Raw genomic sequence first — 14,061 nt, forward strand, 5'->3', positions numbered from 1 at the left:
AGGCTGGAAGGGGAGGTGTCGGGAGCGCGGGAGCAGACTCACACTCCTCTGACGGGGTGCGAACGCACACGGAGAAAAAGAACCGAGAACAAAAGGGGGCGAAGGAAGCAAACAACATTCTGATCTCCTTCCGTGACTCCAGTCCACCGGGCGCCGAGCGGAGCGCCCTGTAGACACCATGCTCTCCGACGGAAACGGCTCCCGGCTCCTCCCGCCGCCGCTCCCGTCCCCAGTCAACGGCACGCGGTTCTCCTTGTCGTCCTAACACCCAAACCGGTGTGATTTTTCACACAAGTGAAAAAAAGAAAAATCCAGAAGTGTTCAAAAAAATAATCAGGGTCTTTTGACGAGATGCGACGCTTTTGACTTTCTCCTCTTCCGCCACCTGGACCCCAGCACCGTGCGCACAGGTGAAACCAGCCTGCTGTCGAGGCGCCAGGCAAGGAGAGGCCCCAGGCACAAAGCCGTGCGGTGGCACACGGTCCCACACCCTCCAGAACCCCGTCCCAGGAGCCGAACAAAAGCCACTTCTGAAAAGCCACATTGCTGGGGATCGAGCTGGGTCCTTCCTGCTGTGGTCTGAGATCCGCCAGCCCAGCACTTTGAAGGCATTCTTTCTTCTTAGCGTTTATTTAAAAAGCAAAAGGTATCAAAATAAAAACTTACACTCTGAAGCAAAAAACACACGGGTTGTTTTGTTTTGTTTTTTTTGTTTGTTTGTTTTTTTGGTATATATTTTTTTAATACCCGCACAGTTGTCTCTGACTTCAGGATGCACCCGCCAGCCGGAACGCAGCCGCCCTGCCTGCTGCGGCCGCTGAGGGCCAGCCTTCCTCACACTTCCGGAGGCTGGAAAGACCACTTTACTAGTGTTGCTACTTTATTCCGAGTTTTCCAACTAAAATCATTAACAAAAGCAAAAGCAGCTAAGGAATGCAATGCCCAGGCTCCACCTGCCCAGGTGAGCCAGATCACGGACCTCGTGACCCTCGAGGGAGCATACAGACGAAGCCCACCCTGGACCCAGCGCCGGGAGGTGCAGAGCCCCGTCCTCAGGTGCAGGGGGGGCGCAGGGGCCTTCGCGCCAGCTCTGGACCCAGAGAAAGACTCCTGCAACTTGACACTGTGCCGGGGACCCGGGGCGTGTGGGGACAGGCAGGCAGGGAGACCAGGGGTCAGGGCGAGGGGTAACATGCCTGAGATCAACTCAGCACACTGACCCCCCCGGACATGGAACCCAGCTTTCCAGACAGCTTCTCCCTCCCCCACTCGCCCCAGTACACGTGCCGGAGACGGAGGAAAATAGGCCTTTTTTTCTTTTCTTGAACTTTCACCCACAGATACCTTCTCATTCCAAAACTCTGTGTGTGTGTACACACATGTATGCATGTTCACGTCTGTGCATGTGTGTACACGCGTGTGCATGTTCACGTGTGTGTGCGCGCGCACGCATTTCCCCCTTAATGCAGGGGTAGTGACCCTTCTCGTTTTCAACCTATAGCACTTGACAACGTACTTTTTAAAATATATTATTCTGGAGGCAACACACGAACCCTGGATTTAGATTTTTAAAAATCTCCAAATATGAATGTCAGTAAATGACAGAAAATTAAAAAACCAAAATACATGTCCCAACAATCAAGTGCAGCTTTGGAGCCTTCTCTGACCGATGCGGCTGCTCCGTCCCCGCACGGGTCAGCAACGTGACAGGGACGAGCCCTCCGGCCCACACCAGAACCGCACTCTGTCCAGACCCACCCCCCGCGACCCCCACCTCAGTAGGTTTTAATTAGGAGACTGGAATTAAACACTTTGGCAAGAACACAGTTAAGTGCCCTGATGGGCTTCCTTTCAATAAAAATCTGATAACGTGTTCTCAAAAATAGGCTCTTTAGCCTGGATTACTGAATCTGTCTTCATATCTTGATTCTACATTTTATGAATCAAGATCAGCAGGACGCCTTCTGGATTAGAAACCAACGTCACCAAATCAAATATTCACAGTAAACAAACACCAAGACAGACAGAGAAGGAAGATGAGAAGAAGAATAAAAAGACAAGAAAAATGTACATATGCACTTAGGTCTCCTGCTCTAGGCTGACAGAGAAAGAAAAACTAAAAAGTATGACAAACTGGAGCAGCTCTTTGATATCCGCATGCACAGCCCATAAATCTCTTAAAAGGTGTCTCACAGCTAAAAGAGGCAATTAACAGCTTTGCAGTGAGGTCAGGCCGGCGGCCGGCGGCCCGAGCAACACCGCTCGGCGCTTTCGCCAACACACTGTGCTGCGCGAACACCACCCAACAGAGGAGCCGCTAATTCTTCATACAATTCAAGCCCCAAGTACTCGCACAGTCCATCAAACGGTCACATCTTGAAACTATTTATTTTTTAAAAGAGAAACACAGAGAGCTCTCAACCAGAAAAGCCACCCTGTGCCCTGCCCCTCCCCCCTTTTTATGTGTAACTATCAATGTATATCAACCGGGCATGCAATCATATTTATTGTCACTTTCATCCATGTCATGCCCTTGCTTATATGGTTTAGATATGAATTATTGACTGTTACATTCCTTGTTGTAAAAAATAAATAAATAACGAGGCTGTCAGGTACTTCTCGCCGCCCGTCAGCCAGCCGCCGAGCCCGAGGCCGGCAGCCGCTCACCTTCCGCAACCACCCTCGGCAGAACCACCCACTTTCGGGAATTAAGGATGAAAATAAACAAATGAGAGGATGTTTTGGAATGTCCCTTCCAGAGCAGCTGCCCCTTAAGAACACCTCCGATGGATGATGGCAATTTTTTAATTGTGGCTTTAAAATGTAAACGTCCTCCTGGGAGGCGTTCTGAGTGTCCATGCTCTGAGGTCCAGTGGAGACACACAGGGAGCATGATCTGGGGCTCTATATTCTCCAAGCCCAGCCATCCCGGCTCTGGGACCGCAGGGCGCTCACGCAGGATGACCTGGCGTCGAGGGGCGCCCACGCGGGGCCTGAAAGCGCGGGTGGGACCCTCCAGAGGAAAGGAAGGGAGCTGGAAACAACTCCCCCGAGGAGAGTGTTTTAAATATGGGCCAAAATATATTCCTCCAGGAAATGGACTTTTACTTTCATATTTTTCCCCCGAAAGACACGTTTCTATAAACTTCCTTCAGGACCGCGGCGGCGGCGGCGGCGGCGGCCCCGGTTCAGAGGCCGGAGAGGAGTTTAGGAGAAGAAACCAACAGGGCTCAGCACAGCTGCCCAGGAAACTGGGAGCTCCCTTCGCAGCAAGCAGGATGCCCTCTGGGAGCACGGCGGCCCTGAGAGCACTTAGCATTTACATAATGGGTTCCTGGTGGCCGCGAGGGGGTCCGGCGGCCAAAGAAAATGCTCCAAGGTCCACATCTCGGTCCTACCTGTTTTCTCCTTGATCTCACACAGCACGTTGAACAGGGCCGGCTTCATGCGGTGGCAGTTCAAGGCATGTTTTCTGCAAACACAAAACAGCACAGCTCAGGTGCACTTTCAGGATCAAACTGCTGACAACGAAGGGGGTGGGGGACTGAGCATTTAGCCTAAATTATATCCAAGCATAACTCTGTGGCATGCTCCAATGGTTTATGACTTAATGTATAGAGCCCCACCACAGAAAAATAAATAATGTTAATTAGCAGGGAGAGCAGGGATTTAACTAAAGAACAGAACTAACCTAAATTATGCCCATTTAGGCAGAGTGGTGTGTGTGTGTGTGTGTGTGTGTGTGTGTGTGTAAGTAGTTTAATCAAAGTGGAATTCTTAAACCAACAATGCTATCCAGGGCAATGAATACAAAAAGCCCAGCGCATGGGGTTAACAGTTTTAAAAAATCTATGTCGCCACCACAGGCTGGGACTGTCTGCCTCTCGGTCTGTGTGTGTGTTTTCAAATTTAATTCATCCATGCGCTCGAATTCATTCCACAGATTCCCCCATATTCTCATAGACACAAGATGCTTGAAAGGTCTTCTGAGCAGAACTGTCAATTTATAAAATTTCAGTCCCCGAGTTAAAGAGTATGGAAATGCATTGCCAGGGGGCAAACAGACCCATATGGGGAGTAAATTCATTTCTCTGTGTTCACATTATGCCTCTTGTGCACACAGCGCTTATTTGCAGGTGTTGAAATTCAATTATTTACAATTAGGACCTTGCACCCATTGGGGGAAAAATAAATACAATTCTGCCTCTTAGATTAGTGATTTACCTGGTTCTTGTGCGTGTCTGCATTCAGAATGCACTTGAGGAACAAAACAATACCTTTCCCTTCATTTTACTATAAAGCACTTAACAGAAGGATATTGTTTTGGAAACAAAATACTGATTGTATCAGCTATTAGTTAAGGGAATTCTGTGTACTAGCAAAAATTAATGTGTAAAGATAAATGGAAGCCCCTGGCACTCAAAATGCATGCAATTCTTTTTTAATCCCTTTGAAAGTTTAAAAAAGAAAAAGAAAGAAAGAAACACACACACACACCAGTCCTTAAGAACAGAAACCAGAAGCATGTCTATTACTCCACAGCAGAGGAGAAATAGGCCCGAGAGTATCAAAACAAACACATACATTGTATCTAAAATACTAATGGTTTACTTTGTAGATAACAAATGTATCTTACGAAGGTGCAACTACAGAAAGGAAAACCAGATCCAGTATCTGCCGAGTAGAGTTACATTGTTAAACCAGAGAGAAAGCCTAATGGTGATATAGTCCTCAGGGGTGAAAAAAGGGTGGAAAAGACGTTACTGTATCAAAGATCTCTTAGGGAGGCTTTTAAAAATAGTTTTCATTAATTGTATTCATAGATATCCAGGCCCAAATGCAAAGAAAGAAAAAACAAAAGAAAGCCCACACGGCTTCACAGAAATATTTTCCACAGCACATCAGTGGGGTTGGAGAGAGAACAGATTTCCCTGACCCCAAATTCTGTCTGATCTCTCGGCATCTAGGCCATTAAAAGAGGGAACCGGCCAAGCCATGGCTGTCCTCAGTTTTACAAAACGGAGTGGGACTAAACCTCAGAAAGTGGTGACCGGCCGTCTCCCTGGCCCTTCCACTTCACAAACTTGTTAATTAAAGCAGCTGAGTGGTCTGTCTGAGTTTATTTTCCGGGAACAATGCAATAGAGAGCTCTGTTCTAGTTCAACAAGAGCGTGCCCGTGGGAAACCTCCCACTTTTCGCACCTATTAGTTTTCCTTCAGAAAATAAAATTCTAAAACAACACCTGATTAATTTTGGAAAACTTTCCCCTATTTAAAAAAAAATGTAGAACAGTTCCGGCCTTTGAACATCTCCAAGTTTCAGCCCCCTGTAAACCTCAGCACTCCGGAGTTTACGTGTTGCATGTGGGAGCAGCTAGGAGGGGGCCCATCACAGCCTGGTTTCTAACTGCTCTCCCCACTTCTCAGCTCGAATCCCTCTCTCCCTCAGACAAAAATACATGTCATGATGTCTTTTCCGTATGACTGAGTCATCCGAGGTATAGAAAGTGTATCTATATGTTGTTGGTGTGTGTGTGTTTATTTAAACTACTGAGATTCAACAAAGCGGAGTAACTATAAACACATATGTGGTTGTTAGATTTTTTAAATTCTTCCTTTCGAAATGGGCCTTGGGCAAGCTGTTAGTGGGTTGCCACAGAGTCTGTGTTTTATTCTGAAGAGGAATTTACTGTAAATCGTGGAGTGAAGAACTATATCCCTGGCAGTGGATTAAGTTGAGAAGCTCCACGGCTTATTTATTATGTTTTATTAATAAAGATCGTCAAGCCCTCTAGCACTGGAATATATAAAATTCACATGTGCCTTCATCTAAGTGGTCCTCAAAGAGGCAAGAGGACAACAGCACACTTGGGTTTTGTCCCCCACCCCTTTTAAAGGACCTAAACAGTCTGTGCCATGGTAGGTCTGTAAACCGACTCAAATCGAGAGAGAAAGTTGAACTACATACCCCAGGCTCTTAACACCAACAAATAGGTCTGGAAGCAAAATTACTTCTATCTTTCCAAAAGCCTTTTTTTTTTTAAGAATTAAATGAATACAAAGTATTTCCTGGAGAGTTGACAACTAGTGACAAAGAATTACCCTTTTTTTTTTTTTAAGGGGGGAGAAAGGAGAATAAAAATGATAATTTTGAAGGAGTGCATCCAGGGGGGAATACAAAAAAAAAAAATCCAAAGTCCCTGATTTAGGTAAGAAGTCAACTACAGCTGCAGATCAAGTATTCCTGGGACATGTTATTTCGTCATGTCACGGGGTTCCTCGTGCCGAAAACCGGACAATTCTTCTCGCTCGGAGATACTTTTGTGAAGCAGTAAAAAGTGCCGGGCCGCCTCCGGGGCCGTGGGCAGCCTCCCCGCGTGCCCGCGGGCGTGCGGACGTGGGTGCCTGCCTGTGCTCACACTCACACGCACACGCACCCTCGGCACAGGCCCCCGGCGGCGGGGGACCCCGCCGCCGCGGCTCCTTCCCCGCCGTCCTCCGCCATGGAGTTGCTCGCCCCAACGGGGAAAGAAACATTTCGAAAGAAAGCGCCGTGCGGCTCCGCGCCCCATTGTCTCCCCCGGCGAGAGGGAGAAAAACAGAAACACGCAGGAAAGGGGGAGAAAAGGCGGCCTCTCACCTGGCCTGCGCCTCGTCCAAACTCTGGTCCGTGATGGTCATGATCTGCTGCAGGATGTCTCCGATGTCCTGCTTCCTGCCGCCCTCCCCCTCGGGGCCCGCGGCCCCGTCCGGCAAGTGCTGGGACAGGCCGGGGTGCCCGGCCATGCCGACCCCCGCGTGGGCGTGCATCAGCCTGGGCTGCTCGTCCATCGCGGAGCAGCGCAGCCCGGCGCGGCCCCGGCTCCTGCGCGCGGCCCCGGGCAGCCCCGGGCTCCGATGCGGCCGGCGGCTCCGGCTCCCGCGCGGGGCGAGCAGGGCAGGGAGAGCCCGCAGGAACCCCTCTGCCGCTCCTCGCAGGGCGGCGGGGGAGGGGGCGGCGAGGGGGCGGGGGCGCGGGGGGGTTGCGGGGCGCGGGGGGAGGGCTGCGGGGAGGGTGTCGACTCCCCCAAAGCGGGGAGCACAGACCACCTTCCCGCCGGACGGAGGGAGCGGCGCGGGCTGGGGGTGCGCCCGGCTCCCCGCGAGGCAGGACCGGGCTCCGGCGCGCGGCTCGGCGGCTCGATCCCCGTGCGAACAGCCTCGGATCCGGAGAAAGCGGCGCCGCGCCGGGGCTCGCGAGGCAAACTTTCCCCCGCCCGCGGCCCCCACCCGCGCCGGCCGAGCGAGCGCCGAGGGGTGGGCCCGCAGCGCCCCAGCCCCCCGCCGCGGCGGGCACCGCGCCGGCTCGCTCCTCCTCCGGCTCCGCAAACTCCGGCAGCCCCGCCAGCTCCTGCTTTTGTTTAGCTCGGGCTCCGGACTCCAGAAACACACACAGAAAACCACAGCCTGCGAGGGGGGAGGGGGCGGAGGGGGAGGGGAGGGGAGGCCGCGGGGGGAGGCGGGGGCCGCGGGGAGGAGGAGACGCCGCGCGCCCCGCCCCCGGTGCTGATTGGCCCTCCGAGAGAAGGCGGGCCACGCCCCCCTCTGTGATTGGCCACCGGAGGGAAGACGGCCCCTCCTCCCCTGCTTTCCTGCCTGCGCCTCCTCCGGGGCCTCCTTGGGCTCCTCCTCCGCGGCGCCCTGTCAATCAGGGTTCAGAGGTGGGCCGGGAAGGAGGCCGAGCCGAGACCCAGTCCCCGGCCCTTAAAGGTGCCGTGGTGCCCCGGCCCAGCTCCTGGTCCGCTCCCCTGCGCCTGCCTCTCCGAGGTCCTGTCCTTGGAAAACGGGGCTCCACTTAAATCCCAGCGTGTAAAATTAACACGGTAGAGCCCAGACGGTGTGCGGCCCCTCGCCCCTGGGCTCCCTTGGCTGCAACGTTGCATGTAAAACTCGATTCTCTTACATCCTCCAACCTCGGGGAGCTGTTGAGAGCGAAAGTTTGCAGCGCCGGCTCCTAAGGAAACACAGTCGAACTGTTAGTATCATTAATAATGACCCCTAATCAGCAGCAAGTGTAATAATAGACTTTTTTAATCGCCCTAGAGTTAAGGAATAGGAAACCGTGACACTTTTGTTGCATAAAAACTAAATTATGGAGTATGAAACTAAAGAATGCTGAAGAAGAAGGAAAAAAAGACTAATAAATAAGTTCACAAAATGAAACTAATTCAACATATCTCTCCCTTCCCCTGGGGGAAATTAGTTATTTGGCTTAAATACGTAATAAAGAAATGCATTATCACAGTCTGGCTCTCGTTTTTAATATAGTCTAATAAGCATTACTAACTGGGATAAGAAGGGAACTGACATTTATTGAATGCCTACTATGCACCAAGTAATTTACACAAGTTATTTTATTTAATCCGCAGGGCGTCTCTGTGAGTTATGGATTATTATTTCCATTTTAGGGAGCGGGGACTCGGGTTGGAGAAGTGGCCCAACGGGTCGAAGCTGGAGTTCAAACCCGAGTGCGGCTGTCTCGGATAGCCCGGTTTCAGCTGCACAGCCTGCCTTGATCTCAGGGAAACATGGGAATAGTGTAAAAATGAGTTATTTACGTAATGCCCACCTCGTGTGAAATGGTATTTAAAATGATACCTATGCAAACAACATGTCTCAGATTGAACATGGGTAGGAATGAAAAAGAAATTAAATAGGATCAGAAAAAAAAAAAAGAATAAATCCATAGCTAAAGTCCAGCACCAGGTAGACCACGAATATGCCCCCCATCTTTCCATCAGACGAGGTGACAGGGGAAATCTGACTGGCTGCCCGGTGACAATAGCCACAAGATGAACTGTTGAGGAACCACAGAATATTCTGGGATACAATGTATCTGCCGTGTAGCCGGCGCTCTTCCTGGGGAGCAGGACAACCAAACCGAAGGGGGGAACCAGCGAGTGTGAGGAGCCCGATCCACAAAATGGAAGGCAGACACACCGGGTGCTTTGAAATCTTCAAATAAAATGTTATTCTTTTCATTAGTCCAACCCCCTTCCAATCATCATGAAAAACAGGTTGGGCGAGGTAAAGGGAGTATGAAAGGATTTTGAAACAGTTCTTAACAAACGACTTGGAGCCTATTGGCGTGAGGGTAGGCGACAGGGGTATTAATTACAACTATGATGTCATAGCACTTCATAGCAACTGTTTTATTCACATTCATACCCTGACTTGTCAACTGTGTTTTTTTTAATCAACACTAATAAAAAGTTGAGTACAAAACTATATCCTCAGTCACACCTCAGTCACGGTGGGTGTGAATTAGCTTATTTCACATAGCGATGAAGTTCTCACATCCCAAAGCATGAAAACAAGTTAATGCAGACCCAGTAAGAAATCCATTTGTGAGCAAGGAACCAAGGGAAACTCTAACCAAGTTCTCCAGGCAAAGTGTTGGAGAGGGTACCACCCACACCAGAAGGTCTTTGTCATCTGGCAACATTGTAGCAGGGAAGTAAGAAACGTACACAACGATACCACTCAGGAAAGTTGGGATGTGTCAGGTGCTTCACAATGATTATGTGTTATTTTCGCTGTGCTTTATGAATTAATAAAAAACTGTCTGCCTCAATACCTGTGCCTTTAATGCTCACCCTACAGTGTTACCAAAGCATGTTTCCGTATCTCACACCTGCTGCAGAGAGGATGCTGTGCCTTCAGCACCCTGTGGGGATGGAAGGGCGTGGCCCAGTTAGAGTGACGAGGCGCAGACCTGAGTGGGGTGAGGACAGGAGGTCCCCCAGGCACAGGGGACACAACTGTCTGATCGCGAGGACAAGGAACAGCAAAGTCGGTGTTTACTTTTTCCTCCTTTTTCTTTCTTTTTTTGATTAATCCTCACTCGAGAATATTTTTTCCACTGATATTTAGAGAGCGTGCAAGGGAAGGACGGGGTTGGGGGAGAGAGAGAAACATCAATGTGAGAGAGACACATCAATTGGTTGCCTCCCGCATCACCCCAACTGGGGCCTGGGATCACACCTGCAACCCAGGTACATGTCCTTGACTGGGAATCGAACTCGTGACCCTTTCGTCCAAGGGCCGATGCTCTAACCACTGTGCACCCCGGCCAGGGTTAAAAACTCTTATTTTTAATACGCTGCAGAGAACCGAGGAAGTTGAGAGGAGACGCTAACGCAGGTGAAAGCGAATTAAAATTAGACTCTTCTTCCACTTACGTTTAGGGGTTCTAGAGGCAACTCCGAGGAGAAACTTCCACGTGGTTGTGATGGTGGGGGGCCCGCTCCTTTGTACCTCCGGTCTGGAGAGCACCCGTGCTAACAGATACCTGACACGTACCTGTGGAAAGAGTGAGCGGTGCTGGTATCGCCCACACTCCTTCAGGACCATGACGGAAGTCACCGGATCATGTTTTAAGGATCATGTTTTATACATTCTGCAGTGTATAAAAATGTGACCGACCATCCAAGTGGCTCTGGGTCTGACCTCCGTCCGACGCCTACCAGTCGTCGCGCCGTGTTCACCTGTACGTTAGTCTGCAGTTTACTGAGGATTCTCTTCCCGGCTTCGCGAGGAGCTCACGAGCACACATTCTCGTCTTCACAAAGGGCCGAAGAGCTGGGCGAGTGTGTGTCCCCCGAAAGCGCAAGGTCGCCGGGTGCGTCCCCTGGCCCGGTGCAGAGATCAGTTCACTGCCTGGTAACCGCTGGGCACGCCTTCCGCTGTGGGTGTTTATGATCATGTTGGAATTGGCTTCCAGGCTTCTAGAACGCTCCTCCTTTTGTGGGGAGAGAAGTTCTCTGTCTGCAGGTTAGGACCAGGGTTTGGAGATGAAGACCACCTGAGGCAGTGGTGGCATCTGGGCCCCGTCCGAGGATTCACCTCTCTTTCAGCTCTTCTCTGACCCCTTCTTCTTGCTTTACCTCAACGTCCCCACATTCTCCACCCAGTGCGCTGACTCTTCCTTTTCAGCCCCTTCTGTCCCCTCCCAGCACCGCCCTGTGTGTGGCCTCATGGGCAGCCCCTCGGCAATGCGGGGACCACCCGGATGGGCCCTGAGGTCCTGGGCCAGGGCAGGGCTCTTACCCCGCTCCATCGGTGAGCTCCAGGCTTCTGTGAGCCCTTGGAAATTATGTCCACGCTCCAGCCGTACATACGACTTTGCATCAGCCTTAGAGCAGCGTCCGTTGCGTTTATCCGTATCTCGAGGGATTTCAAGACCCAAGAAGGAAACACCTACCAGCCATGGATTATCGAGTAAAGCACATGGCTCAACGTCACCCTGCCAGGGCGTGCCGAGTCCAGCTGGCCCTTGCGATGACATTTCCAAGGAGACATACACCTCTGTTTCCTCTAGAGCGAGCTGCCAGGTGTCCACAGCCATTAGGACGGGCTATTGAAGGACAGTCAACCCCATATCAACATCAGGCTGAGGAGCTGCAGGCCCCAGCCCTTGAGAGCAAAGGGGAAGGAAGGGCTGGGGTTCGGCCCTGGCACACCCAGGCCAGTGCAGGGCTTGACATGGTAGTGCTGCGGGCCCAAGACAAGGTCTAGCCGTTCTGGGTCAGCGCCTTCTTGGAACCCGGAGCCCCTTTTCCCTGTGAAAGGGAGCCTTCGAGGGAGGGGGAAAGCATGTTAGAAAGTCACCTGCGCAGGGGCCATGCTAATCTTCTCTGTATCGTTCCAATTTTAGTATATGTGCTGCCGAAGTGAGCACAGAAAGTCACCTGCTACTGGAGGAGACAGGGTAGACTCCCGTTCTCCGGGGAGCTCCTCCCTTAGGTCCGGCAGCCTCTCCTCTGTCTGCAGCCCAAAGATCCGCAGCGCCCGTGCCCTGTGGACAACCTTCTACCTTCACACTGAGAAGGAGAGTGACGGGCACACTCAGCTGGTCGGAGGCCTCAAATGTTTTCCTCCTTCCTTGCAAATCATGGTTTCTTTTGACAGCAACGTACCCAGCTGGATACCGTAATTCCCCACCCTCCGTGCAGGTGGGCATGGCCTGCGTCGTAATTCTGGGCACTGCAACATAAGAATAAATGTCTCGGGTTGAACTCCTGGGAAACTAATTTTTAGTGCTAAAAATGGACACACTTGGCATACTTGTGCCCTTTGCCCTTTCATGTCTTACTTATTGCCTGGGACAGAGACACAGTATCCGGAGGTAAAGTAACTGTTTTTGGACCACGAGAAGGAAAGTTGTCGCTGGGAATGGTACAAGAGAAAACCAGGAGTGGGCCAGACCCTTAGCCATTCCCTTGGAAACCACACCGGTTCTTGATCGCCTGCCTCTGGATTTCTTGTTCTGTGAGATAAAATAATTCCGTATTTGCTGAAGTCATTGTGATCGGCATACTAATACCTATAGCCTATCTTATACAATGTAATTAATACCTTATTCCTGATACAATATTACTATATATAACTAAACAATATAACTGATACATTAGTACTGATACAATATTATGGCTACAGGAACGCTATCTTAGCCAATATAACTACTGAGGTTGACCCCAAAAGTATGCATTGATGCTAACAGCAAGTGATGTAGAGGAGAAATAAAAAAGCCATTTTTTGGGGTTTTTTTGTCCTGAAGAAAGAGACTTCATCAAGAGTCGGTTGCATTGCCCTGATGGTCAGCCTTGGTTGGACATCGGGGTGGCAAGGTCTGGGAATCACGCAAAAGCAGGAAGTCTGGCCATCGTTGCGCAGATGGGAACAGGCAGCTCCGGAGACAGGGAGTCCCGGAGTGTACAGATGTCCGCCACCTGGAAGCCTCCAAGATGTTACACGGAAGGCCAACCTGGGGTTGACTGACTCACCCTCATTCTCCTCTTGAACTTTCTCCTTATCCATTGTCTCCCTTGGTGACGGGCATCCCCACCTACCTAGTCTCCTTAGCCAAAATACGTTTCCTGTCCTTCAGGCCCACAGCCCCTTGACTCCCAAATGCTCCTGAACTCAGACCCTCTGATCACCTGGATGAGGAGACCAGGTGTCTAAAGATAATGATATGTCCCTGCTCAGGACATGACCTCTCGCCTGGACAAGCCATCAACTTCCTATCCATCAGGTCTGTGAGGCTGCGTTCCGCAACACGGGGTTCTTCTACGCGCTTTTGCTCCGGAGGGTTAGGAGCTTGGGGTTGGATAGTGTTCAGACCCCTCTGCGTGGCGTACCAGGATGGCCAACGTCTCCCCTGGGCGTGTCTCCAGCTCTGTTCCCTCTGCCTCTGGGGGTGCCAGGCACTCGGAATTCTATTCACCCCTGGGCGCGCCCGCAGGGCTGCCTTTCTGTCTCCTCCCACCGGCTAAACCCATCTCAGATCCCTTTCCGACTTCCCGGGCAAAATGAAGCATTCATTCTTGGGGGCCCCTGCACACCTTGATAACTCTGCCAGTGGACTGTGCACCCGAGTGCGGCAGCACCACCCGAATGGCCGGCACCCGGGGACCGCTCAGCGCACCCCAGAAAGAAGGCTGGAGAGCTCACATTGCAGATGGTTTTCTTATCTTCTCTAATTAACATGAATTTGAATCTATGTCTTCATAGACAAAGGGAAGTTTTTCCAGACAGTTACTTGTGGGGAAGGGATTCGTGTTTCCAAAAGAAGTCAGACCACAAAGACCCCCTAAGATCCTTTCCAGTTTCAAAATTCTACGCAGTTATCTTAAAAAAAAAAAAAATCAATTCTATAACTGATTGTCTGAACTCTTCCCTTTACTTGTATTTATATGTAGATAAAAAGCAAATTGAAATCAATGAACTTTACATTCCTGAATTAGCACTTGGGATTTCAACAAATTTCAAGGCAGCATGAAATAGTTTAATAGACCGAGTCACGATGATAAAGTGACGGAACATTGTTTCTCTTCATTGCATCACGTTAGGGAGTGAACATCAAATATCTAACTTAATGGCAACCATCCTTCTTGTATCGATAGTGACTTCCTGTATTAGTTGGAACTAACCAATTGTTTTGATGGCACTTCCCCAAATCATAAGGCAACTGAAACAAGAGATGACTTATCAAAGGGGGCAAAGCAAAGGGAGGGCGCC

The 14,061-nt window shown here is 50.6% G+C and overlaps 1 protein-coding gene and 1 pseudogene across 2 annotated transcripts in view; both read right to left on the minus strand.

Moving 5' to 3' along the window:
- The window catches only part of PBX1 (PBX homeobox 1), a 206,084-nt gene extending 199,233 nt beyond the window's left edge, over nt 1-6,851 (minus strand). For both annotated transcript variants that reach the window (XM_036273128.1, XM_036273129.1), the window contains exons 1-2: nt 6,641-6,851; nt 3,399-3,472 (exon numbers count right to left, since the gene is read on the minus strand). In XM_036273128.1, the coding sequence (XP_036129021.1) occupies nt 3,399-3,472; nt 6,641-6,831 (265 nt within the window). In that variant the 5' untranslated portion in view covers nt 6,832-6,851. The remainder of the gene's footprint in view (nt 1-3,398; nt 3,473-6,640) is intronic.
- A 4,768-nt stretch (nt 6,852-11,619) lies between these two features.
- LOC118638112 lies at nt 11,620-11,719 on the minus strand (annotated as a pseudogene).
- Nucleotides 11,720-14,061: the final 2,342 nt, after the last annotated feature.

This window comes from Molossus molossus, unplaced genomic scaffold (assembly GCF_014108415.1).
Source record: "Molossus molossus isolate mMolMol1 unplaced genomic scaffold, mMolMol1.p scaffold_m16_p_20, whole genome shotgun sequence".
Lineage (NCBI taxonomy): Eukaryota > Metazoa > Chordata > Mammalia > Chiroptera > Molossidae > Molossus > Molossus molossus.